Source organism: Bubalus bubalis, chromosome 7 (assembly GCF_019923935.1).
Source record: "Bubalus bubalis isolate 160015118507 breed Murrah chromosome 7, NDDB_SH_1, whole genome shotgun sequence".
NCBI classification, from domain to species: Eukaryota; Metazoa; Chordata; class Mammalia; order Artiodactyla; family Bovidae; genus Bubalus; species Bubalus bubalis.
The window spans coordinates 104,538,128-104,565,990 of NC_059163.1; the positions used below are offsets into that span (position 1 = coordinate 104,538,128).

At 39.0% G+C, this 27,863-nt stretch overlaps 1 protein-coding gene across 20 annotated transcripts in view; it reads right to left on the bottom strand.

The window, feature by feature from the left end:
- BMPR1B (bone morphogenetic protein receptor type 1B) overlaps nt 1-27,863 on the bottom strand; it is a 524,547-nt gene that overhangs the window by 32,420 nt on the left and 464,264 nt on the right. For 13 of the 20 annotated variants that reach the window (XM_044946210.2, XM_044946207.2, XM_044946212.2 and 10 more), the window contains 3 exons: nt 22,586-22,745; nt 8,993-9,095; nt 8,374-8,476 (listed from right to left, as the gene is read on the bottom strand). In XM_044946210.2, coding sequence (XP_044802145.1) covers nt 8,374-8,476; nt 8,993-9,095; nt 22,586-22,728 — 349 coding nt within the window. In that variant the 5' untranslated portion in view covers nt 22,729-22,745. The remainder of the gene's footprint in view (nt 1-8,373; nt 8,477-8,992; nt 9,096-22,585; nt 22,746-27,863) is intronic. The other 7 variants (XM_044946215.2, XM_006071668.4, XM_044946217.2 and 4 more) reach the window with 1 other exon arrangement.

Genomic DNA, 27,863 nt, shown 5'->3' on the forward strand with positions numbered 1-27,863 from the left:
AGATTTTGTGATAATACATCTTTGCTGTGATACATAAAATTCTGTGATGAACATTCTTACACATACATCATTGCACATGTCAATGATTATTTTCCTAATCTAGATGCTAAAAAATACAAGTGGTAGGTTGAAGGATATATATTTTAAGTTTCATCATACACATTGTCAAAATATCCTTTTAAAAAGATTATAAGTTTCTTTTTTTTTTTTACCAATGTGAACATACATCTTAATTATTTTGAAATAATTTCAGTCTTATAGAAAACCTGTACGGGTAAAGGACTCCAACACTCCCTTTAGAGAGTTCCCATTCCAGTGAGAAAGCAACTGACAATGCAGGTGTACAAACGCCATGGAGCAAATAATGGCACTGGAAACAACTTAAAATCTATTTCTCGTTTTAAGGACAAGAAAGCAAAAGGCCTGATTTTGCAGAAAATCATAGAGATCCCTGGATACTCTATCAGAACTAGAAGAACTAACTACATAAGCATACTATCATTATACAAATATAGAAAGCCTCAGCAACTTTCACTTTTCCACGTAAATGCAGAATACTCTGAGCCATAAGAACAGTATAGTTATTACGCGTCTTAACAGATTTCTGATTCATGACAGCCATGAGACCAGAAAGAATCTAAGGGATTTTTCCTTATCATCAAGCACTGTTTTAAAGAAAGCTAGCATTATCTCCCCACTTTCCTTTTCTTGGCCCCAATAACCCTAAGCCCTAGAGCCTCAAGAACTGCCTCCTGGTCTTCTGTCATGAATTTCTTGCCTTATCTATAAACCTTTTGTTTCTGTTGGTCACGCCAGTCGTGTTTTAATCTGCCATCACCTGTGCTCAGGGCATTAACAATGTAAACATTCAAGTCACTGTTGAGTCTCAGAAGGCGAACACTACCAGATACCTATCAGGAAAAGAACAGAGCCCCTGATTCTCTCCAGGGCAGCAGGCTTCTGCTTGGCTGTCACTCCAACTGCTCAGGGAAGTAGATCGGAGAACTCTCCAGGGAAGTCTGGTTCACTCTGAGAGGCAAAGAAGAATCACCAGTGGTTTCCTAACAAAATAGTATTGTCACTACTTGTCTCCTCTCTGATAATTAACTGGTTTGCAGCTATTTAAATTCCAGGACTGTTTTCATAAGGCTAGAATATGGCTCATAACTGCAAGAAGAAATAGAAGACTAAATAGCTAGAAAGGCTTGGAAACACATGCTGGAAGACATCCTTATGTGTGTTCTCAGTGTTATAATCACAGATAAATTGGAGACATCTATTACTAGAGCAAAAAGTACCTGAAAAGCATAGTCTTGTCAGAGGTTTTTAGTCAAGAGATAATACTGTAATCTATTTTCCTCATATATTGGTATGCCATCTTATGGTAACATCTAGAAATACATTCACTATAAGAACAAAGAAATAATATTCTAATCACTTCCCTGCAGAAAAAGTTTAGAATTTTATTTCCTGGTAACAAAGGAAGTCAAGAAAGAATTTTTATATTCAGATTAAAAAAGACTAATGATTTCTAAATTCCTTCCATATGCCTCCAATACAAAGTTAACCAGAATTTCCAGAAAAGTTAAAAGCTGCACATTTCAAGAAATGTTGAGGCTACTCCTTGTCAAGGAATTCAGCTCAGGCTCACATAGGGGTTTATACTACCGCAAGTATAATACATGTGTCAGGAGGAGAATTCTGCAACTCAACTTTGCATTCTATCATATATTCGACCTATGTGTGTTGTGGAGAATAAGGGAGTTGTTTCACTGGTTAAATATGGGTTACTCTATTGAGTTTAATTTATAATTGATAATACCAAAGCTAAGTAACAGCATTTTAAAACAAATCTGTAAAGTGCTCAAAATATTTTTTTAGTTGAATAAGAAATCAGAAGGTAAAGTTGAGCTTAGGAAATCCTGTATTATAATGTTACTTAACCTACATTGGAAGTTACCCTATTTCAAAACAAACAAAAAGGTGTTTCTGACATATTTTGTATGAAGTATATACACAGTATACATAATTCCCATATTTAAACACACAAAAACCCACACCTATTCCAAAAAATTATATGAACTTTGGTTTTGTAAAACCTGAATTAGAGGATTCCATTTAATAAAGGAAAGCTTCTGTTCACTTTAACACCAGTCTTCCACTCCTTTAAGTGCTCATTTGAAAAAAAAAAAAAGTAAACAAAAATAAGTAACTTGAGAGGAGAAAAGAAACCTCACCAAATTCTCCTGCCTATACATCATTTCCAGAGAACATTTTACTCACAATATCTCGGTCAGACCATGTGATGCTGAGAGTGTAGGTATACATCATTCTTCCGGGGCCCCTTCATCACTAATTCTGCAGGCAGGAAGCCAGACACCAGGGCACCACGACTTCTCCCTACAAGTCTGTCCATCAAAACAGACATCTCTCCCTCCTCTTAGCACCAACTGCAGTGTTACTGGGCTTCCCGAATCAAACTTCATCATTTATGATGAAGGTGCTGCATTTGATCTAATTACTTTTCATAATTCTTCCTTCAGGAGGAAGAATATCATCCCAGGGTATTATGCGTTGCTGGTGCTGAAATAAAATAAGCAAAGGAAAAGGAAAACTAATATTCATAAAAGAATTTCTGCTGCTTTCTGGCCACCCTTCATCATCTTTTTTGTGAAATAGAAGATGACAAATAAAATTTCAAGCTTCTAAATGTACATTGATAAATATTTATTGGATGCGATTTTGTATCTCTAATATCCTGCTAAGCAAACGCATCCAAGTTGGGGTGGGGGAGAAGGTGAAAAAACTGGATAGATAGAAAAGGTTTTCTTGCTTATTTTTTAATCAGCAAACTTACTTGTAGGTATTTATAATTAAAGAGGTTTAGGTGAGGTTTTATTATAGATCTGAGAAGAACTAAGTGTAGGGGTGTGTGCATGCCTGTATGCTAAGTTGCTTCAGTCATATCCGACTCTTTGTGACCCCATGGACTGTAGCCTGCCAGGCTCCTCTATCCATGGAATCTCCATGCAAGAATACTAGAGTGGGTTGCCATTTCCTTCCCCAGGGGATCTTCCCCACCCAGGGATCAAACCCACTTCTCCAGCATGCACCTTCTGCACTGCGAGTAGATTTTTTTTTACTGCTGAGGCACTGGGAAAGCCCAGTACTTACGTGGAATTCAATAAATGATAAATTATAGGGAAGAGGAGAAAGGAGGAAGGAAGAGAGAATGATGTGTTCAAGAGACAGAGAGAGCAACCCTCTGGCACTATAGTCTAGAAAAACGAAGTGAGTGAAAGTCGGTCAGTTATGTCCGACTCTTTGAGCCCCCATGGACTTACAGTCCATGGCATTCTCCAGGCCAGAATACTGGAATGGGTAGCCTTTCCCTTCTCCAGGGGATCTTCCTAACTCAAGGATGGAACCCAGTCTCCCACACTGCAGGCAGATTCTTTACCAGCTGAGCCACAAAGGAAGCCCATTCTAAAATAAAGAAATTGCTAACTGTGCAAAGCAAACATAATAAACAGAAGGCGTTGAAGGAATCATATTGTTTACTGATTATTTTGTGAAATGGCTAACCAACCACTACTTACTTAGAGCTTTCCAAGTCTTAGATACATAAAACCTTTTTTCCCGACAATGTCATTCAGGGTTTTGTTTTCCTTTTCTTTGTTATAGACGATTCAGGGTGATGTGGTCCAAGGCCCACTGCCCGTCTCCAGTGCTCTCTCTAGCTGTGTAACCTTCACATGGTACTTGACCTCACAGCTCCTCAGCTGCATGTCTGTGAAATGGGGACGATGCTAATAGTGCCTTCCACGCTGAGCTGTTATGAGGATTAAATTGTTAGTATATGTAAAGTAATTAGAAAAGTACTTCGACAGCAAGAAGATCAAACCAGTCAATCTTAAGGGAAATCAACCCTGAATACTCTTTGGAAGGACTGATGCTGATGCTGAAACTCCAGTGTTTTGGTCATCTGATGTGAACAGTCTACTCATTGGAAAAGTCCCTGATGCTGGAAAAAACTGAGTGGAGAAGGAAAAGAGGGCATCAGAGGATAAGATGGCCAGATGGTATCATCGATGCAAGGGACATGAACTTGGGTGAACTTTAGGAGATGGTAAGGGACAGGGAGGCCTGGCTTGCCACAGTCCGTTGGACTGCAAAGAGTCAGACATGACTGGGTGACTCAACAACAACAGCAACTTAGAAAAGGGCCATGGTAAGTAAGCACTCCATTCATCTTAGCAAATGTGATTATCATGGTTATGATGATAACTTCTACTGCCCTCACCCACAAAACTGGCCTGGGCTCTGAGCTCTGGCTCCCTTCAACTGTACCTCTTCCCAGTAAGCAGTGGGTTTGCACAACTCCAGTGAAGTGTCCATCCAGATTTGTCCCATCCCAATCTCCATTTAAAACACCGGCCATTGCCCCCAAAGTCTGAAATTTTACCTAAATGGCCCCAGGCCTGTGCTGGGGACTGTACAGTTCCCTGTCTCCTTGAAGGCAGACTGAAGAACTGGTGTACTTACCCTAACCTTTGACAAAGAGGTGGCGGAGGTTGGCTGGGGCAAGACGTGTGGGCAGAGCATAAACCAGAGGGCCAGGTGTTTGCCCAACATTAAGCCTCTGATTGCTGAGGCATCCATTTCAAAAGCTCTATCTCGAATAAACGTATTACCAGCTGCATGATGCAATGACTGGTAAAACGACTAGTAGGAAAGCAGGTGACCTGCCCACGAAGTTCCTGGATAACTGACCACCTTAATGACTCCACTTTTCCCTCCCCATACCCTCATCCCTACTCTTATGTTTTAAATTGGCCAATATTTTTGTAACCGTGTAGGGTGACAAACGTTAGCTAGACTTATTGTGGTAATGATTTTGCAATACATACAAATATCGAGTCATTATGCTGTACACCTGAAGCTAATATAATGTTATATGTCAATTATAACTCAGTCATTTAAATTAATTAATCAATTCGCCAATAAAGGGTGAACCTATGAAATCCTAGGCACCCTACTTTTGACCCCAATAAAAGCAGAAGCCCAGGTCCCCACCCCAAATGCCTGTGACCCTGCTGTGTGGCCCTCAGGTGTGCTGTGTAACCTCTAGTTTCTGCAAAGAATACATCTTTTCTCTCAGATTTCTCTGACAGTGGTTGCTGAGGTGAGTTTTCTATAATAAGAACCACATGGGCCCGTCTAGTCACAACATTGGCTCCAGTTGAAGAAATGTCTGTGGGGGCTGCCAGAGTGCCGTGGACCCAGGTAGGTGCTTCAAGCGTTCCGAACCAACAGTATCACTACCACAGACATGAACAGGCGTCCAGCTGCCTGCGTGAGAGGCTCCTCCCCGTGCAGGATCCCCATCACTCCCCCTCCCACACTGCAGTGAATAAACCAAGCGTTCTAAATGCAAAGTTGGTGTTCTTCACCATTATAAAAATACACTTGTTAAATTCAGTTAATGGAAAGTATTTTATTTACCAGTCTGCTATATTGGATTATGAGTTTTAAATAATTAGGTAAATGGTATGCGATCTTCCATTTATATTATTGCCCCAGGTCCACAAAAGTTAGGGTTGGTCCTAAGTATTACAACAGCAGCTAAAATTAAAAATATCAAAATAAGACAGTTCCATGTCTCTTTAACACCCCTTTTCTTTATTTTGGGTTTTATACCAAAACATACATACACATGTGTCCAATACAACTATATGTAGACATATATACATAAGGCTGCAATGCAAATGTTTCTGACCAAGGCATTACTGATGTTCAGTAAACATATATAATATACTTCCTGTAAAAATGCTGCCCATGTATATATGGTAGAGGCAAAAAAAAACCAAAAAAACCAGCAGCTCTGTGGTATATTTACGTAAACATGACCAGCGCTCTCAGACCACAGTCTTCAGTGACTTTTACTGGACCCCAAAATTACTGCACCAAAAATGGTGAGGTGGAATCTACACAGACCTCACCTAGGCACTACCTAGGATCTTTGGAGTTCAAAACAGTAACCTTTAAAGCCACTAAACTCCGCACCTTCAAATCTATCACCTTGTATAATTCTCGCATAATCCACCAGCCACATCAGCATCCACTTTCCTGAACAGAGGACTTGCCTTCCCAGTACAACTGCTCTTCTTTCCAAAACCTTTTCACTCAGTTCTCTAGAACACTCAACCTCCTGAGAATCCCCGCCTGTCTGCCAGGTCCTAACTGGAATCTGGTTCCACCTACAGGACAGTATGAGAACTGCAGCCCTTTCAGCATTTAAGTCCGTTTTCCTAATCCCTACTGTTAGGATTTTCTCCTTGAGGGAAGTGATTCTAGTACATCTATCTTCATTTCTTGCACTCTTTACCCACCTCCCGGCCCCAAGCCCAACACATCAGCCCCTGTATCAGTACTATTCAAACTGCTGTCTATAGATCGCCTACTTTTTGCTACTGATTCATAAGGGAATAACCACAAAACAAAATAAACATTTAGAATTTTATAGCAGTTTGAAATCAGTGGAATTCTCTTTGAACAAGCTGTTGTCAAACACACACATTGAGACACAGTGGTGCTAGCCACATCCACACACAGGTCTTTTTCTACCAAATGTGTTGCCCAAACTTTAATGTGCATATAAATCACTTGGGAAATCTCATTAAAAATGCAGGTTTAGTAGTCTGGAGTGAGGCCTGAGCCTCTATATGTCTAATGAGTTTCAAGTGATGCCGGTGCTGCTGATCCACAGGCCCACTTTGAACAGCGAGGCGCCAAACAACTGAATTAGACTTTTCCCAACCAGCTACGCTATTTCACATAACTGCATTTTGCAAATCTTTCTCAAATACTACACACATTAGATTGCCTCTGTTTAGAGTCATTGCTATTCACAGGCTGTGCAACCTTGGGAAAGTTAATTAACCTCTCAGTGCTGCAAAAGCCTCATATTTAAATGGGGACTAATAATCCCAAATACCCGATAGGATTGTTGTGAAGCTCAAATGGTTTAATTAATGTCACAGTTACTAGCATAATTCTTGGCTTATGTTAGCCATTTTCATTTTTAAATTGTTTATTTCTGCTTCACCCACTTGGCAAAATTCTGTTCCTCCTTAAAATTTGATGAAGTATCACATCTATGCAGTATTTTGACATCCTCCTACTCCAAAATGAGCTACTCTTTCGTTTCTACTGAGATTTTTCTAATTATTTCCATGTTTCTCTCTCACAATCTAGTGTGCTAGTCTTGAAAGCAAGAATTTTCTTCATCCATTTCTGAATCCCTAACACCTAGCATGCTGACTGGCAAAATTAAAAAAGAAAAACTGCCTGTGGCTTTTTGATGTGAACTATTATGAATCAATCTTACAGAGCTAGGCTATAGGAACAAATGTTACAAAATATCATCAGAACACAATAAGGTCATTGTATTTTGTTGGGAAGATATCTGTTAAGAAATAAAAATCAATTATGATAAATCATCTTAAGCTACTTTTTTAAGACTTAGGACTATGACAATTACAAATCATTTATTTTGTGGTGAGACCAAGAAAAAAGGAAACATGGGAGCTGTTTTTAACCAAGAGTCATTGGGGATGCGGTGTGTGTCTTTTTTTAATGAGCAACATTAAATGTATAAGTCTAAGAACTAAACTTTCTAGATATTTTCTCCATTTTATCAATATATATGAATTGACTAAAAGGTAGTCACTCTAGCATAAATAAAAGGAAATGCCATGAAGCAAATGATCTAAATTAACCCTTTATACAAAGGTCCCCAGCCTCTGGGATCTAATGTCTGATGATCTAAGGTGGAGATGATGTAATAATAATACAAATAAAGTGTACAATAAATGTAATGCACTTGAATTATCCTGAAACCACCTCCCCTTGCAGTCTGCAAAAAAAAATATCTTCCAAAAAACCAGTTCCTGGTGTCAAAAAGGCTGGAGACTGCAGCTTTATAAGGTCCTTATTTTTAAAACAAATGTAGCCAAATAGCAGTCTTTGAATCAAGCACAACTTTTGAATAACATTTAGGGGTAAACAAAAAACACTTTTTCCCTCCTCTATCCTCTTGAAACCCACTCCAAGCTCTAGTCACTAGTTTTCTGAGGAAAATAAGAACAGGGTAAAGAAGTAAATCTTAAGAGTGAAGTCAAATGTGACTATTTTCCCAATAACTCCCTGTATTCATCTCTGAATGTCCGTTTCACTGTCAACTTGTCTCGGCCCTCTGGGCCAGGAGTAAGAAAACAGTTCAGGCAGATACATTTGGAAAAGAGAATAATTCAAGTGTTTATCTTCTTTATGCCTAAAGCTTTTCCAGCCTGTGAGCCTTCCTCTCCTTACCTCTGTTTTTCAGTGGAGGAAGTGTGGGATGTAGATCTTTATTACATTCATTCCGTTCTGTGCAGCATTCAATGGATCGTCTCTGATGAGGAATGGGAGTGTCCTGAAATTGAAACCTGACAGCTATTAATAGGTTTACCCCAAATTTCAAAGCCATATCACCTAAAACTAGCAAATTAACACTCTTTACAGAACTGACTTAAAATTCTAATAATTTTATTCAGACACGCTGAAATGCTGTATTAGATAATTTCTTTCAAATCATCATGTATATTCTTACTGCAACTTTGCACTTCCACAAAATTACTATTTGCAATAACCAGTATGCATAGGATAAACTCAGGAAGAAGGCTTGGCTTAATGCAATTAACCAAATCGGAATTTGAGCAAGATGATCTAATGAGTCCCTAAGCCAAAAGTTAACAGCAAAACTAAAATGACTACTTGATTTCAAAATAAAGGGAGAACTGACCCAATGCAAATTTTCTAATTATTGTCCAAATTACTGAAAACAAGCGAGTCAAAAAAAAATTCTGTTTTATCTTACTTGAAACTTGGCTGTTTGTTTGCAATCTTGCCAATAAAAGGTTACAAAGTGGAAGCAAGGTATCTTCCTTACCCGACACTGAAAATCTGAGCCTTCTAGTCCTAGACATCCAGAAGTGACCACAGGCATCCCAGAGTCATCTTCTTCTATCATCGTGAAACAATATCCATCTGTGCTAAAGATCAAACAGGCAAAGTAAGTGTGTGTGTGTGTGTGTGCACATGAGAGAGAGAGAGAGAGCGTGTCCAGGGTAAAAGGAATTGAAGATGTTTACCACTTGTTTTGGGCTTCCCTGGTGGATCAGTGGTAAAGAATTCACCTGCCAATGTAGGAGACTCGGGTTCCAATCCTTGAGTCAGAAAGACCCGCTGGAGAAGGAAAAGACAACCCTCTCCAGTATTCTTGCCTGGGAAATCCCATGGACAGAGGAGCCTGAGGGGCAACAGTCCATGGCATCGCAAAAGAGTCAGACACAATTGAGTGACTAAACAACAACAGTTATTTGTTTCATTACAAACAAGAAGAAAGTAAAAGATCATATAACAGGTTATTATCTGATTAAAGAATCCCGAAACTTTCTTTTAAGTTGATTTAATTATCATAAACCATGTACTCATATATCCTCTGTCTAGAAACTCATGAGAAAGGATCCAACATTTCCATACAACATATAAATTAACAGCATGTATACTACATACTAAACACTCATTCTGGCCCTTCATAGGTATCACCTTCAGAAATCCACTCCAAGAGGAAGGTAGTAATATGCTTACTTTCTATATGAAGAAACTGAGGTTCAGAGATCTTGAGTGATTTCTCAAAGGCCATACAGCTAGTGAGAGGTGCAACAGGGGTGAACTCATGCAGGTAAGTGTTTATTCTGGTTCTACTTGCTCTGAGGTAGTGAAGTGAATTTATCTCTTCCTAAGGCGTACAGGGGAGAAGGCAATGGCACCCCACTCCAGTACTCTTGCCTGGAAAATCCCATGGGTGGAGGAGCCTGGTGGGCTGCAGTCCATGGGGTCGCTAAGGGTTGGACACGACTGAGCGACTTCCCTTTCACTTTTCAGTTTCATGCATTGGAGAAGGAAATGGCAACCCACTCCAGTGTTCTTGCCTGGAGAATCCCAGGGACGGGGGAGCCTGGTGGGCTGCCGTCTATGGGGTCGCACAGAGTCGGACACACTGCAGTGACTTAGCAGCAAGGCATACAGGGGGCTTACAGACTACGGAGAAGTAGGAATTGGAGTCAGCACAGCCTAAGTGAGGCAACTAAGACTGTGCCATGCAGTACCTCGCTCTACTTTCAGGATGGCATATGAAAACACTGGGCTTTGTGGCAACAAGTGTGGTCTTAATTTGGGTGTGGGGTAAGGATGGACAGCAGAAAGAAGGGCTTTTACCATGATTATGAAAGCCACGGAAACAATACTTTTAATTTCTGTCTGGTTTTCTACACTGAAAAGAACTTTCGCTTAGAATCTCATTTAATCCTCTCATGAATAATGACAAGTAATATTTCTATTTCACAAATAGGTAAATTAAGGTTATGCAAGTCTAACAAACTTGTACAAGGTCACAAAACAAACAGATAGAGAATCATGTGTAGCATCAAGGACTTCTTGATTCTTTCTCATAGCTTTTCCAAAGTCCCTCCAGGAATTAAAAATGAAAAACAAGGACTATTATATATAGAACAATTTTTAAACAGACATTACTTCACAAGTTTGGGTGATGAATGCAAAGAGACTCCCAAAATAAGTCATAAACCACTACTGCCTGTGCTAAGAAATAAACTACTGAACTACACCCCCATCTCTCTCCTGAGAGAAGGATGTATGTCCATGGTCAGCGTCCAACACAGACGCGACTACACAGACCTGCAAGGCCAGAGGAAGAAAGCCCTGAGCACGATTTGTGTGTCGGTCTCTTCTGCGTCAGTTGCGACAGCATTCTGCCATACACCGGCACTTCAGTTATCATCAAAACCCTCAGAACCGTTTACTTGGCTTCTAAGCCCCAAGCGATCCAAAATGCCTGTTTACCAGAACAAACAAGGCAAAATTCAGACATACTAATGAACGGCAAGGAATGGCCAATGATAAATCTCTTTGCTAGACCAAGGTCAAATGCATGAATACTGCTGTAGAAGAAAGACTGCCTTTGAACAGCCCATGCTCTAAAATCTTTGGGGCTTTTTAACTAATGCACTGAAATTACTATGAAAATCCAAAGCACATAAACACTGAAGGCAATAAATGAAAGAACCATCCCTTAGAAATTTACCTTAAACAATATAAGCAAACAATAACCATGTGATTTTTCTTTCATCCCTTTCCTATACATTTCTTTTATCCCTTTCTATATACTTACACTCTGTGTGTAACTTGCATTTCTCATCAAAAGTAAAATTCAGGAATTAAGAATAAAGTTATTTTAAGCTTCTGACATTAGGAAATCATAGCATGACTAAAAAAGTTTGATACAATATGTTAAATCTAAAAAGACTAATTTCTCCTTATCCAGGAGGTCCCCTTAAGTCAAAATCTGAGTATACAGAAATGTAATTTGAGGCAACTTGTAAGAATCAAAAAAGAAAAGGCTGGTAAAGCTGTTGGCATGTTACTTTTACAATGTCCTGTTAAATGTAAAGAAACATCAGGAAGAGTAAATCCAAGCTTTAAAAATGTACTGAGGGGGCACTCCCTTATCCGTGAAGAGGAGGAAGCTAAAAGAGAGGATGGAAACAAGATTTTTGATGGAGAGATACTGTAGTGTATACAGAAGTAGAAATAAAATGCACAAGGAAACATGAAATGTTATAAACCAACATTATTTCAATAAAAAATAAATGTTAAAAAGGGGGTAGAGAGGGAGAGAGGCCCTAGAGAAAGAAGTGTCCTATAAGTTATAAATTTGGATACAAACTGAAATACTTAGTTGGAAGACAAGCAAGACGGCAAGAGAACCATCTCAAGTGCATATTACTGACAATAAGACAAAAATAATTTATAAACTTCGTACTGAAATTGCTAGCTAGGAAGGGCCATTGACTGGAAACCCGTAGTGCAATTACAGACACTTAAAAATTACTTGAGAACTTTCAACACTCGAGCAAGCACAAGTATAAACACAACTGCACTCTGGAATCAAAGCCGATCAGCCACCCACCACTAAGAGACGGCTGCTGAATGTCACCAAAGGCATCTGACTTTACTCTGGGCTTATCTCAGCATTCTGCTGCTTGCTTCCATATTTAAGTACAGGTTTCAAATGTTTATATAGATTGTTACCCATCATCCCTAGAGTGTTGAAAGTGATAACAAGAGATGAAGAATCATAAGAAAAATAAAAGGTGAAATAATTTTATACAAAATTGAAAGCAGTGAGATGCGTATATGAATGCAGGATGAATCATCTGATTACAGTAATGATAATGAATTTTAAAAGACAATTCAAAAGGAAGGAGAGGCAAGATAGAGGCAGGGGATTAAGAGGTACAAACTACCATGTATAAAATAAATAAGCTACAAGGATATATTTGTACAGCATGAGGAAATATGGGCATTATTTTATAATAACTTTAAATGCAGTACAATCTATAAAAATACTAAATAATTATGCTGTATATATAAAACTAATGTAATACTATAAATTAACCAAACGTCAATAAAAAAGACAACTGATGTGACATTTCAAAAATTCTGCCCCTGTGTTATAAAGTCAGCAAAAGTAATTGACAAAACAGTTGCCTATAAACATTATCAGTCATCAGTACTGAATGCCTCTCAACATAAGGCCAATTCATGAAAAAGCGAAGCATTTGAAAAAGTAAATGTCATATGAGGTCAAAGTAGTGATAATAAAACCTCTGTTACAACCTTGGATAGTTCTACAGGTTCATGCCTCCTTGAATATGCCCAGTATTTCAAAAGCAAAGAAATCTGGAACATGTTGAGAGAACATTGAGGATAAACTGCCTTGGGAGATTTTCAGTGTGCCTGTGAACATTTACTGGTAAGTAAGAAAGGGATCAGAGAAGGCAATGGCACCCCACTCCAGTACTCTTGCCTGGAAAATCCCATGGACGGAGGAGCCTGGGAGGCTGCAGTCCATGGAGTCTCGAAGAGTCAGACACGACTAAAGAGACTTAGCAGCAGCAGCAGCCACAGCAAAAAAGGGATACACTTAGTTTAAAGCTTGGAGGGACCAAATGATACTCCTTAGGTGGCTGTGCATCCTGAGCCTGGAAGTTTTGCCTGTTTTCATTTGGGGTCAAATGGATTTATAAACAGTAGTTCAGTTGGTAAAGGATCCGCCTGCAATGCGGGAGACCTGGGTTTGATCCTTAGGTTGGGAAGATCTGCTAGAGAAGGGACAGGCTACCCACTCCAGTATTCCTGTGCTTTACCGGTGGCTCAGCTGGTAAAGAATCAGCCTGCAAGGCAGGAGATCTGTGTTTGATCCCTGGGTTGGAAGATCCCCTGGAGAAGGGAAAGGCTCCCTACTCCAGTATTCTGGCCTGGAGAATTCCATGGGCTGCCTCCATGAAGTTGCAAAGAGTCGAACATGACTGAGCCACTTTCACTTTCACTTCTGGACCCCAACTCATTCATTGCAAAGTGAGGGTAAGGTTTATAAGGTTTACACAAGTCTTTGTCCCTTTAATTCTATTCTTCCACTAAGATCTTATGCTTCTTTATTATAAACCTCAAGTTGTCCAGAAATATAACCACCTCAGTTGAGAAGGGACTATTATAGAAATTTTCTTCTAACTGGTTTAGATCCTTATAAAGATTAATTTAACTATACAATATAATTTTTAAAGTAGTAGTTAAAAAGGAGTTTATCTGATCTGCTCAATCAGGGTGATAGGAAATTTTAAAAGCAGTAATAAAATAATCTAAAAATCACCAAGAAACTCAGTTCAGTTCAGTTGCTCAGTCGTGTACGAATCTTTGCACCCCATGAATCGCAGCACGCCAGGCCTCCCTGTCCATCACCAACTCCTGGAGTTCACTCAGACTCACGTCCATCGAGTCAGTGATGCCATCCAGCCATCTCATCCTCTGTCGTCCCCTTCTCCTCCTGCCCCCAATCCCTCCCAGCATCAGTCTTTTCCAATCAGTTAACTCTTCCTATGAGGTGGCCAAAGTACTGGAATTTCAGCTTTAGCATCATTCCTTCCAAAGAACACCCAGGACTGATCTCCTTCAGAATGGACTGGTTGGATCTCCTTGCAGTTCAAGGGACTCTCAAGAGTCTTCTCCAACACCACACTTCAAAAGCATCAATTCTTCGGCACTCAGCTTTCTTCACAGTCCACCTCTCACATCCACACATGACCACTGGAAAAACCATAACCTTGACTAGACAGACATTTGTTGGCAAAGTAATGTCTCTGCTTTTGAATATGCTATCTAGGTTGGTCATAACTTTCCTTCCAAGGAGTAAGCGTCTTTTAATTTCATGGCTGCAGTCACCATCTGCAGTGATTTTTGGAGCCCAGAAAAATAAAGTCTGACACTGTTTTCACTGTTTCCCCATTTATTTGGCAGGAAGTGATGGGCCCAGATGCCATGATCTTAGTTTTCTGAATGTTGAGCTTTAAGCCAACTTTTTCACTCTCCTCTTTCACTTTCATCAAGAGGCTTTTTAGTTCCTCTTCACTTTCTGCCATAAGGGTAGTGTCATCTGCATATCTGAGGTTATTGATATTTGTCCTGGCAATCTTGATCCCAGCTTGTGCTTCTTCCAGCCCAGCGTTTCTCATGATATATTCTGCATATACGTTAAATAAGCAGGGTGACAAGATACAGACTTGACGTACTCCTTTTCCTATTTGGAACCAGTCTGTTGTTCCATGTCCAGTTCTAACTGTTGCTTCCTGACCTGCATACAGATTTCTCAAGAGGCAGGTCAGGTGGTCTGGTATTCCCATCTCTTTCAGAATTTTCCACAGTTTATTGTGATCCACACAGTCAAAGCCTTTGGCATAGTCAATAAAGCAGAAATAGATGTTTTTCTGGAACTCTCTTGCTTTTTCCATGATCCAGCGGATGTTGGCAATTTGATCTCTGGTTCCTCTGCCTTTTCTAAAACCAGCTTGAAAATCTGGAAGTTCACAGTTCATGTATTGCTGAAGCCTGGCTTGGAGAATTTTGAGCATTACTTTACTAGCATGTGAGAGGAGTGCAATGGTGCGGTAGTTTGAGCATTCTTTGGCATTGCCTTTCTTTAGGACTGGAATGAAAACTGACCTTTTCCAGTCCCGTGACCACTGCTGAGTTTTCCAAATTTTCTGGCATATTGAGTGCAGCACTTTCACAGCATCATCTTTCAGGATTTGGAATAGCTCAACTGGAATTCCATCACCTCCACTAGCTTTGTTCATAGTGATACTTTCTAAGGCCCACTTGACTTCACATTCCAGGATGTCTGGCTCTAGGTGAGTGATCACACCATCGTGATTATCTTGGTTGTGAAGCTCTTTTTTGTACAGTTCTTCTGTGTATTCTTGCCACCTCTTAATATCTTCTGCTACTGTTAGTCCATACCATTTCTGTCCTTTATTGAGCCCATGTTTGCATGAAATGTTCCCTTGGTATCTCTAATTTTCTTGAAGAGATCTCTAGTCTTTCCCATTCTGTTGTTTTCCTCTATTTCTTTGCAATGATTGCTGAGGAAGCCTTTCTTATCTCTTCTTGCTATTTTTTGGAACTCTGCATTCATATGCTTATATCTTTCCTTTTCTCCTTTGCTTTTCGCTTCTCTTCTTTTCACAGCTATTTGTAAGGCCTCCCCAGACAGCCATTTTGCTTTTTTGCATTTCTTTTCCACAGGGATGGTCTTGATCCCTGTGTCCTGTTCAATGTCACAAACCTCCGTCCATAGTACATCAGGCACTCTGTCTATCAGATCTAGGCCCTTAAATCTATTTTTCACTTCCACTGTATAATCATAAGGGATTTGATTTAGGTCATACCTGAATGGGCTAGAGGTTTTCCCTACTTTCTTCAATTTAAGTCTGAATTTGGCTTAATTATTAAATAGTTAAAAATTTTGCCCTTGACAAAAACTGATTGCTACTGCTGCTAAGTCACTTCAGTCGTGTCCGACTCTGTGACCCCACAGACGGCAGCCCACTAGGCTCCCCCATCCTTGGAATTCTCCAGGCAAGAAAAAAAAAAAGATTAAATAAATGAAAACTTGCTCAAGTGCATCTGCTCACAAGGATTCAAGTTCTCTACACCAATCAATCTGTTTATCCTGATCAAATTGAATCAAATTATTTATTCCACTTTTTTTCCAGGGTGTAAGAAATACTAGCATTCTTAAATTTCTTTCAAAATTCTTTTAAGTTTCAGTCAGAAACTACTTGAAAGGCTGCTTGTTTTAGGTGAATTGTAAATCCTTGAGGACACTGTCTTCTAAAATATCTATTTCACAATGAAGGGAATAAATAGTTTTCTGTTATAGGTAAATAAAGATACAGCTTTTCAAGTTGTGTTTAAGTCATGTAGATTTTAGTCAGTTAACCAGAACAGCTGAAAGTTGCTTAACTACAGTTACTTTTACAAACTATTAAGCATGCTGGCTTCCCTGGTGGCTCAGACGGTAAAGAATCTGTCTGCAGTTCAGGAGACCTGGGTTCAATCCCTGGGTCGGGAAGATCCCCTGGAGAAGGGAATGGCAACCTGCTCCAGTATTCTTGCCAGGAGAATTTCACGGACAGAGGAGCCTGGTGGGCTACAGTCCATGGGGTTGCAAAGAGTTGGGCACGACTGAGCAACTAACACACACACATTAAGCATACTATGCCTCAGACAGATGCTGAGAATCAAGGGTGAGGAATATGCAACCTTTGTTTTCAAGGAGTTCAACATCTATGCACCAATCCTAGGAAAGACAGTCATTCCACTTCAGGAGGGACAGAAATCACCAGCTAATTAAGCGCTTTCTACTGACCGGCAGGAAGGCAAAGAAGAACGCTGAGCAAAGGTCATCACCAGAGTCATGGAGTCCTGAGGTTTTTTTGTTTTCTCTTTTGTTTGTTTCCCCTTATCATCTTAGGTGGGGGTGTTCCCATGGTGGTGGAGGGAAAGATGGTAAGATAGGTAGGACCGTCACTGCTCCCGTTTTCTGGCTTTTCCTCTGAGATGTCACGGCACTGGGGGAAGCCGAAGTTACTGAAGCTACATTAGTGGTGAAGTTCCAATGTGAGAGGGGTCTTTTTACTTTATCTTGAAGAGAGTGTAACCACCATACATCCTCCTCTGGCAGCCATGCCACGTGATCTAATGTTTTGTTCATTTTCTTCCCAGGAGGTACAAGATTGTTTTGAACTTGTCTCAATTGTTATATTATATACGCATTTGCATGTTCTCACTCCTGCAGGCCTGTACAGACCTCTCACATACCTCACTCTGAGAGCCTCCTAGCTAGACTCCCCCTCTCCTCTTTCTAGTCTCTAACCCAATCCACACAGTAATGCCTGAAAAATCTTCCATCTTCCTTCCTGCTCAAGTAACTTCAATGATTCTCTATGTATAACTGTACCAAGCCCAACACTATTCACTTTCTATCAAGTCCAACACTAAATGGATCCATTTAAGAATCATTCATGATTAACGAGAGACACAAAAGCAGAGTTATTCCTCATAAAAGATTTCACAAGTGAATTTGAAACTATATCCTCATTCAACTAAGTGATATGTTCCACAGAAAGAACATTCTCATAAGTGAAATGGTTTTAACTCAACATCTTCTACTGGGGAAAAAAGATCATAAAGCTGAATGTTCAAGTGGTCTGGGCAACAGTGGAATAAACTGGATGAACAGAAGATATACACACAAATGAGAACAGTGCTCGCTTCAAACACTCTGAGGCCTGGGTCAGGAGCATCTCTCTGAAAGCACACACCATTACATTTGGCAGAAGGTTTAGAAGCTCCGAGTCAACACAAACTATATAAAAGGGCTCTGGACAGCATCACCTGATCTTACATGTTCCTTCTTACTCAGAAATCTTCAATGGTTCTCAATGTATAGCTGTAAAAAGCCTTACACTGTTCACTTCCTACTAAACCTCTAAGCTTTCCCTCCTGCCCTCTTTGACTCTTCAGGTAACAGCTAGAGACTCATCTAATTTGTCATTTAGGCACCTGCAATCATGTGTACATCTATGCAAACATACAATATGATTTATAATACCTACAAACCCTGAAAACTGCCAAGGTAGGAGCATTTTTGGTCAAATAAATGAGGAAATATTTAAAATTACCTTGAAAAAGAGTTAAAAAAAAAAAAAAGAACTGGATAGACTTGTATGAGAGAGTAGAGTAACTTGAGAGAGGTGATGAGAAAGGGACAAAAATGACTATCACAGATCATGTCAAGTAAAACAAGGAAGAATACATAAAGTGGGACCAGATTATATAGAGAAAAAAATAAATAAGACTGAGATAATGCTTGCTAGAACAGGGAAACAAAATAGAAGATTGACATGGTGGAAGTTATACACAAAGAGTTAATTAAGGAGACTGTGCAGTTTTCAAAGCATACAGTGATGGTATGAGGTCCTAGGAATAGAATCTAGAAATGGAATAAGAAAGATAAACAATGCGAAGTAACAACTGAAAGGTATTTAGATGACCAATATTTTATTGAGGGACATTAGACAATGGTTTCATCCTTTAACTTGAATTATGGATGTTAAAAAATTATCCTACTACTTTAATATGCACTACATCATCTAACATATGTGCCATTAGGCCATGTAAATGGAACGGATTTTGGAAGCAGACACATCTGCATCTGACAGCAATCAAGGCCAAAAAGAAGTCATAAAGAGTTAAAAAAAATAATAATAAAATAAAGGACAAAACCCTCTACACTTTATTCATGTTCTTTGAATTATCCCATCAAGGGCTTCCCAGATGGCTCGGTAGTAAAGAATCCACCTACAATGTAGGATACGTGGGTTTGGTCCCTGGGTCAGAAGATTCCCTGGATCTTCAGGGGATTTCAGAATCTCTGAAAAAGTGTGATGCACTTTTGATTTGGGCTACTTTCTGGGTTATTTTCTACAGGAATGTGGGAGTGGTAATGAGCATGCACTCTACCCAGGCTATCCAGCTTGGCTACAATCTGCCTGGTACCAGCCTTCATCCAAGCCATAAGCAAGGACTTATCTTTAAAACTGTTTTGCCTAGAAGGGCAAGATTTAGTGCAGTATTACTCAAAGTGTGCTCCCTCGAAAACTACTTATTACTGGTCTGTGAGTACATTAATATAGAAATTGAAATTTGTATCGCAGTAACTCCAGCTCTGTTGAATTTAATTAATGCATGCATGCCCAGTCGTTCAATTGTGTCCAATCTTTGCAACCCTATAGACAGTAGCCCACCAGGCTCCTCTGTCCACGGGATTCTCCAAGTAAGAATACTGGAGTGGGTTGCCATGACCTTCTACAGGGGACCTTCCAACTCAGGGATCGAACCCACGTATCCTGCGTTTCCTGCATGGTAGGTGGATTCTTTACTGCTGAAACATCTGGGAAGCCCTTGAATTTAATTAACAGACAATAGAAAAATGAAGAATGTAATCTGTAAGTATTTTTAATTAATTTTTCCAGTAATTCATTTTTATTGAACTTCATAAAGTATCAGTGCTTCAACTTATTGGAGAAAAAATTTTTTACCAGAGGTATATGAGAAGGGACTTCCCTGGTGGCTCAGATGGTAAAGATGCAAGAGACCCAGGTTTGATCCCTGGGTTGGGAAAATCCCCTGGAGAAGGAAATGACAACCCACTCCAATATTCTTGCCTGGGAAATCCCATGGACAGAAGAGCCTGAGAAGGGTTTCCCTGGTAGCTCAGCAGTAAAGAATTAGCCTGCAATAGAGGAGATGTGGGTTCAATCCCTGGGTTGAGAAGATCCCCTGGAGAAGGAAGTGGCAACCTATTCCAGTATTCTTGTCTGGGAAATTCCATGTACAGAGGAGCCTGGCAAGTTACAGTCCATGGGGTTACAAAGGAATTGTACATGACTTAGTAACTAAACCACCACCACCATAGCCTGAGAACTATCTGATTCAAAGGCCTTACAGGGATGGAGGCAGAAAGGCCTGGATCTGTTCTTAAGTCTTAGAGCACAGAACAGAAAAAGGCCTTGTGATTCAGACATGATTGACCTCAGCTCACAGGAGACTCAACTGGAATCAATATCTTGTTAGCAAAATGGATGTACCTTTTACCCAAGAGTGAATATTTTTGCTCCTTTGAGTGTCAGAGGTTAGCTGTTAGTTAGAAATTTAGAATCTTGGTACCTTGGTCACAATTTTTTTCTTCAATCATTTGGGTGTGCACAATGAATAACCTAATAAAAATTTTATAACGTCTCAGAGCCTCATATTTCTCACCTGGAAAATACAGATAATGCTACATTCTTTACAGGAATGGTATGAAGATTAAAGACAGATCAAAGTAAACACTCTAGTAGTGTAAAAGTTTAATAAACATTAGTTTTATGTCTTTCCTGAATCCACTTTTCAATTTCTCTCACCTGGCTGCTGCTGTTCTCAAATTCACTTTTGTCTCCCGCTAATACACTGAGTGGCAACCCACTCCAGTGTTCTTGCCTGGAGAATCCCAGGGACAGGGGAGCCTGGTGGGCTGCCGTATGTGGGGTCGCACAGAGTCGGACACGGCTGAAGCAACTTAGTAGTAGTAGTAGTAATACACTGAGTACTCTGCAGCAGAGATAATTTTTCAAAAAAGCAAATCACATTACATCAATCTCCATTGCTGCTCCTGCTTAAACAGCTCCTTCAGGCCACAGCCAAAGTTCTCCCATCTCCAGGCTCAAACCCACCACATCTCCTCCAACATGCCGAGCTCCCCCTTCCCACCACAGAGAACTTGCATCGCGGTCAACAGTGCCTCAACACTTCCTCTCAAAGCAACTTAGGACACTTCAATGGCCTATGAGGAAAACAGGACAAAATATTTGAAATTGGGGTAATTTTGGATAATTCTGGAAAACCTGAACATATGATCCCCACAACTATGGCTCAAAGGGCACGTACAGACTCACTCGCAATCACTACAGGCTTAGACAAAATAGTAGAATATCTCCCTAACGTGCTAATTCCTGCTTCTCTTCTTCAGAAAACTCTGTGTGATTTTTCTGATACTTTTTTCTGTTTACTGCAAGCATTTCCTAGGAAATACTATCTGAGCTTTGGAATCATTTTATCCTGGTTTAAGACTTGGAGTAAGACTTGCAACCTGGTGCTATCATACAAGGGCCAAGTTACTAGACTTCTCTGGGCCCTGAACTCCTTAGGTCTAAGGGAAAGAAATGAGCATTCTCTACCACACTGCATTGTTGTACTGATTAAATGAGACATATATTTATTAATACACCCAAATCTCCTCATTGTGTCATTCTGTCAATTCATATTACTTGAACTATATATTTTAGGATACACTGGTAAGCTTCTATTAGATAGTTCCCACTTCATAAGAAGCTTTTTTTTTTTTAAACTCTCAGTATGAAAGAAAAAACACTCAGCTCAGCTTCATGCTCCTTCCTGGAGAACTAGAGATCCTAAACAGCTGTCCAGATATTCTGCCCAGAGTTCCAACCCAGCATCAGCCTAGCTCCCTATCTGGGTCCATTACCCTCCTCGAGGGAGACCCTGCTTCTCTGAGACTTCAGCTCCTGAGACCCACACTTGTCTTGTTATTTCACCCACTTCTCCCCGGGCATACTCTAGCCTCTGTATTTACTGTCGACCTCACCAGGGGGAATAAATGCAGTGACAGTCACCAACAAGATGGATGTAGCTGCACCATGATGTGCAAGGAAGAAAGAAGCAAAAAGCCTAGTTTCAAATATTTGAAAGTATTTATACAAACTTGATTACCTACTAAGGAGCCCATTCTTGAGTACTTTGATACCGTCTTTCTAACTTCTGGTGGACTCACATAAGCTCTGTTACTACACTGTTTCCCAGAATCCGTTTATGAATAGTGTTAGTCACTCCGTCTAAGTCACTTCAGTCATGCCCAACTTTTTGTGACCCCATGGAATGCAGCCCAACAGGCTCCTCAGCCCGTGGGATTCTCCAGGCAAGAATACAGGAGTGGGTTGCCATTTCCTACTCCAGGGGATCTTCCCAACTCAGGGATCAAATCTGTCTCTTACGTCTCCTACATTGGCAGGAGGGTTCTTTACGACTAGTGCCACCTGGGAAGTCAACAGCTTAGGTTGTTCTTTCCAAAATACTAACACCATCAACATAAATGATTAAAACAAACAAAAACCCCTACACATTTGACAGCTCCTACTGTTGCATTTATTTATTTGGGGGCTGAGGTCTTTTGAAAGAAAATAATTAGTCTCTGCTCCTTGACAAGGACCCTGAGATCTGCATTCTCTGTTGATGTGCACAAGTGATGTTTGGTGGAAGAATGATTTCAGAACAACCTTTCAGGGCAAAATGGGATTCAATAGTTCAGACAGGCACAGCTCTGAGAAGTAAGGGAGGTAGGCCCTACTCCCCAAAATGTGTTCTTGGGAGCACCAGCCTAAAATTCTATAGTGCAAAAAGGATGCCTTTCTGTGAAAACTGGAGTTGAACAATTGATATGACCAACCTGCAGATATTGTTGACCGAGTCTTCTGGACAATGGTGGTGGCATTTGCATCGCAAGATCTTTGGACGAGGGGTGGGGGCTGTACTCTCACCATCCTCTTTCTTGGTGCCCACACTTAATTTTCCTGAACTTCGCAAAAGCATGTTATCAAGGAAGTTTGCTGAAAAGAAGAAAGAGTAAGAATTTAAGCATATTTGGGATAGCCCAGCCACAGTCTTATGTCTAAAGAATTATGATGTTAAACAAAATAGTAAGTATTCATGACACTTAAAAGATATAAACAGAAAACACATTCTGATGTTCTGATATGAAAAATATACTTTCTCTACAATATAGATAGGTCTCACTAGAAGTTCTCATAAACCTTTCAGAGTAGTAGTTTCTACATTAAGCTATAATAGTTGTATTTGACTGAGTGCAAGTAGTTCAATGACACACTATTATATAAGATTATCTCTGTATGTAATCCTGTGAGTAAATATTATCATTCCCATTTTCAGATGAGAAAATTAAGATTTGAAATTTAAGTGATCTGCACTCAGCTAATAAGTCATGAATACAGGATTTAAATCCACATTGTTTGGGCCCTAAAATTTCTACTAGTCTTTTTACTTTAGGTATATTAAGTATTTTTTAAGGAAATCATAGGAAATATTTAATCCGTGAAATTCGTAGGAAGATAGAAACTTAATGATCAAGATATATTTCAAAAAATATATCTCCCTCATCAGTATTTACAAGCAAAAGGGACTACCTATTAGCAGTGATTGTATATCTTCATTTTAAGTGGAAGAAACGATGGTAGACATAATGTCTAGAGACATATTTTTCTGGGTTCAAAAACACACTTTATTGTTTATCAGCTAGTTGACACTGAATAACTTTACAAATAATCTCATTGTGCTTTTTTCTTATCATTAAAATGAAGATAATTATAAACATATCATGTCAAGAATTTAGAGTGTGTATGTTATATACTATTACTTGATAAATATTAGGTAATGTTATTGGAAAAATCTAATTTTTTACCTTTTAAGTAGCAAGACAATGTTTCACAACATAGAGTGACATATCACTGAGACTGTTTTCATATTATTTTCTTTACCACCACCTTTGGAATATAATGATGCTCGAGGAAGCATGGATTGACACCTATTAAGTTTCAGGCATAGTGGTAAAAGTTCTCATACATGCTATGTCACTGTAGAAATCGTCACCCTGAACAATCTTGCATTTAAAATCACACAACACATCCAGTTTGCCTACAGTTAAATAAAATTTCAACAAAAGTATTATCTGAAAGGCATTGGGTTAAAAAATTGAAATTCTTGAAGTACAGTATACACAATGGATATGTACAGTATGCATTTGCTATTTTTTAGACTACAAATTAGTGCCTCCAACCATTATTAGATCAAAGAATGAGGAGTTTAAAAAAAGATCTGTGATGTTGTTTTCTGACTTTCTCTGTGCTATAACAATTAGTTGAAATCTTTCAGTAATAATTGAAAAGGAAAACAATAATCTGTTAGATCAATTTATTTGAATTTCCCCAATCATTAATTCTAATATTTCATTAGATTTTTGACATTTATGTAAGATGTGCACCTAACTTTCTCGAACAGTTCCTTGAATTTTAGTCTGCAGAAGATATACAAACTGTAATATATTAAGAGTCTGTTCTATTCAGAATCCTGGGCCATCATAGTGATTCTGATTCTACAGGTCTCAGGTGAGCCAAGAGAAGGCATACTCAACAAGACCCCATGTGATTTTGAGACAGATGACGTGCAACTCCACTTTGAGAAAACTAGGACTAGATTAAAAATATTTAATCCCGATAGGTATTTATTATTTCTATAAAATATGGTGCTCATCCATAAGCTAAAACTCCAAAAGAAAGTGAAGTAAAACACAGTTCACATTTGCATGCTGTATTTAAAACCTGCATAAACGCCCTAGCATTGCTTGATATCCAGGTGCAGTGGGTGTTGGTACGTCTATATATCTCCTTACCACACTGACTTACTTCTTTATAAATGTGGTTCTCAGTCTTACTAACTTTATGACCTGAGGAACCTCAAAGTAACTCACAGTGATGAAAGTAAGATATTTAAAACTTATTACATCCTGCTTCCCTCCATACCAGGCCCCTGATCTTTGAAGTTTTTAAAACAAAATAATAAAAATTCATTTATTAATATTACACATATGTCTACTTCTTAAATATATACTGGGTGCCTACCTTGTTTCAGACATAGCCCAGATATGTAGGATGAACTGAACATACACAGAATGTACAATCTGATGGGAAAAGTTGTTAAATGGAATATTCACATAGAATGGTCTATGGTAGAAAAGGAAACATCCTCAAACTACTGAAAATAAGATGTCATTTTGTAAGAAGTATTTTAAGAAAGGATTTATGATATTCTTTCACTTTAACTTAAATAAAATAATGATATAAAATTTAGCTAGAAAGAGTCTTTTCACAATATTGCTTATTAACAATGTGTAAAAAAAAAAAAAAAGTGAAAGTCACTCAGTTGTGTCTGACTCTTTGTGACCCTCATGGACTATACAGTCCATGGAATTCTTCAGGCCAGAATACTGGAGAGGGTAGCTGTTGCCTTCTCCAGAGGATCTTCCCAACCCAGAGATTGAACCCAGGTCTCCCGCATTGCAGGCAGATTCTTTATCAGCTGAGCCACCAGGGAAGCCCAAGAATATTGAAGTGTGTAGCCTATCCCTTCTCCAGGGAATCTCCCCAACCCAGGAATTGAACCAGGGTCTCCTGCACTGCAGGCAGATTCTTTACCAGCTGAGCTACCAAGGGTATAATCAGATTTTTAAAAAGAGATTCCTATCTAGTTATTGAAATGTTGATGTAGAAGTATATTTACTGACAAGAAAGACTGTTAAAGTATAATTTTTGTTCAAAGGGATAGTTTATAGAACACTTTAATTACAAAATTCCACTACAAGGACAAAAAGAGTTAAAACAAATAGCTAGTAATATAAAAGGAATCTTGAGGAGACACTAGAAAGGAAAACATGCTAACCAGATGGTTTAAGAATCATCCTTTCTATTCAGATTGCAAAGATAAAATATTGCTGCATAATCTTTCTAAAATGCTTAACACTTTAACATGTAGTCAAAATACATGCTATCTTAACAAAACCACATTCACAAGAACAAAAAGATAAGTACAGTTAGCTCATATTAAAGATTGCATCTCTGCAAACGGAGTTAACAGACAACACTGAAAGAACATATAAAGGCTACCTTCATATAATGTGACCCAAACAACTAAAAGTAGTGAGATGATAAATGATTGCTTTTAAGAAGCATTAAATAAATGGATAATTAAATGCAAATCTGAGACAGGTCAAGAGTTCTATTTGCTTTTGCTAAAATAATCAAAGGAGTAATCTATGTATACTGTACAATTACTACTTAGGAGTCAGTTACTCGTATAGATGTGTTAATTTCTTATGAAATGAAAATTGTTATCAAACAATTCACAATATTTCCAATCACAAGATAAAATTAAAGTCATTGAGTGATAATTTGGAGACTAAATAGAGAATGGGGTAAGAGAAGCAGTAGCAGGAGAATAAATACATTTGATTAGACTCATATTAAAAGCTTAAGTATACAGTTAAAAAAGATTATAAAATCTAAAGTGTGGTATAACTGCCATACAGTACTAGTGTCAGGGGTACAACAATGTACCACACCTCCTGTATCCATCCCGTGCTGGGCACTTAGGTTGTTCTGTATCTTGTCATTGTAAAGAATGCTGCAGTAAACACAGAGGTGGATATTCTTTTTTTCAAGTTAGTTTCTGTTTTCTTGGATAAACACCAGAAGTAGAATTGCTTGATCTCATGGTAGTTCTATTTTTCAGTTTTTTGAGGGATGTGCATACTGTTTTCCACAGTGGCTGCACAATTTACAATGCACAAGGGTTTTCTCTTCTCTACATCCTCACCAGGATTTGTTATCCTTTGTCTTTTTGAGAACACCCATTCTATCAGGTGTGAAGTGATATCGAATTGAGGTTTGATACCTATTTCCCTATTGATTAATGGTGTTAAATGTTTTTTTCATGTACCTGTTGGTCATCTATATGTCTTTCTTTGGAAAAATGACTATTCAGATCATCTGCTCATTTTTTAAAATGGGACTTTGGTTTTTTATTCATTTTCTGGCTAATGAGTTGCATGTTGTTGTTCAGTTGCTAAGTCATGCCTGACTCTTTTGCAACCCTATTGACTGTAGCCCACCAGGCTCCTCTGTCTGGGGATACTGGAATGGGTTGCCATTTTCTTCTCCAGTGGATCTTCCAGACCCAGGGATCAAACTTACGTCTCCCATGTCTCCTGGATTATCAGGCAGATTCTTTACCGCTGAGCCACCAGGGAAGAGCTATATTAGCTCTTTATATATTTTAGATAATCAACTCCTTATCAGATATACATCTAATAAGTATTTTCTTTTATTCAGTAGGTTCCCTTCTCATTTGTTGACAGTTTCCCTTTGCGGTACAGAAGCCTTTTTTTTTTTTTTTTTTTTGATGCAGTCCCTCTCATTTATTTTTCCTTGTCTTTTTTGGTGTCAAATCCAAAAAAATCATCAAGACCTAAGTTAAGGAGCTTATCATCTATGTCTCCTTTGAGGAGTTACATGGCTTCAGGTCTTACATTCATATCTTTAATACATTTTGAGTTAATTTTTTGTGTACAGTACACAAAAGATTATGTAGCTATTAGAAAGATCTGGCAATGGCACCCCACTCCAGTACTCTTGCCTGGAAAATCCCATGGATGTAGGAGCCTGGTAGGCTGCAGTCCATGGGGTCACTAGGAGTCAGATACAACTGAGCGACTTCACTTTCACTTTTCACTTTCATGCATTGGAGAAGGAAATGGCAACCCACTCCAGTGTTCTTGCCTGGAGAATCCCAGGGACGGGAGAGCCTGGTGGGCTGCCATTTATGGGGTCGCACAGAGTCGGACATGACTGAAGTGACTTAGCAGCAGCAGAAAGATCTGGAAATTGAATCAAGAATTTAAAACTCCCAACAACCGGAAGTCTAGTTTCAGATGGCTTCACTGGTCAATTCTATTAAAAATCCAAAGAAGAATTAATATCAATCCTTCTCAAATTCTTCTAAAAACAGGAGAGGAGGAAACACTTTCAAAATCATGTTATGAAGCCAAAATTTCCTTGATATCAAAACCAAACAAGGACACCATAAGAAAAGAAAATTAC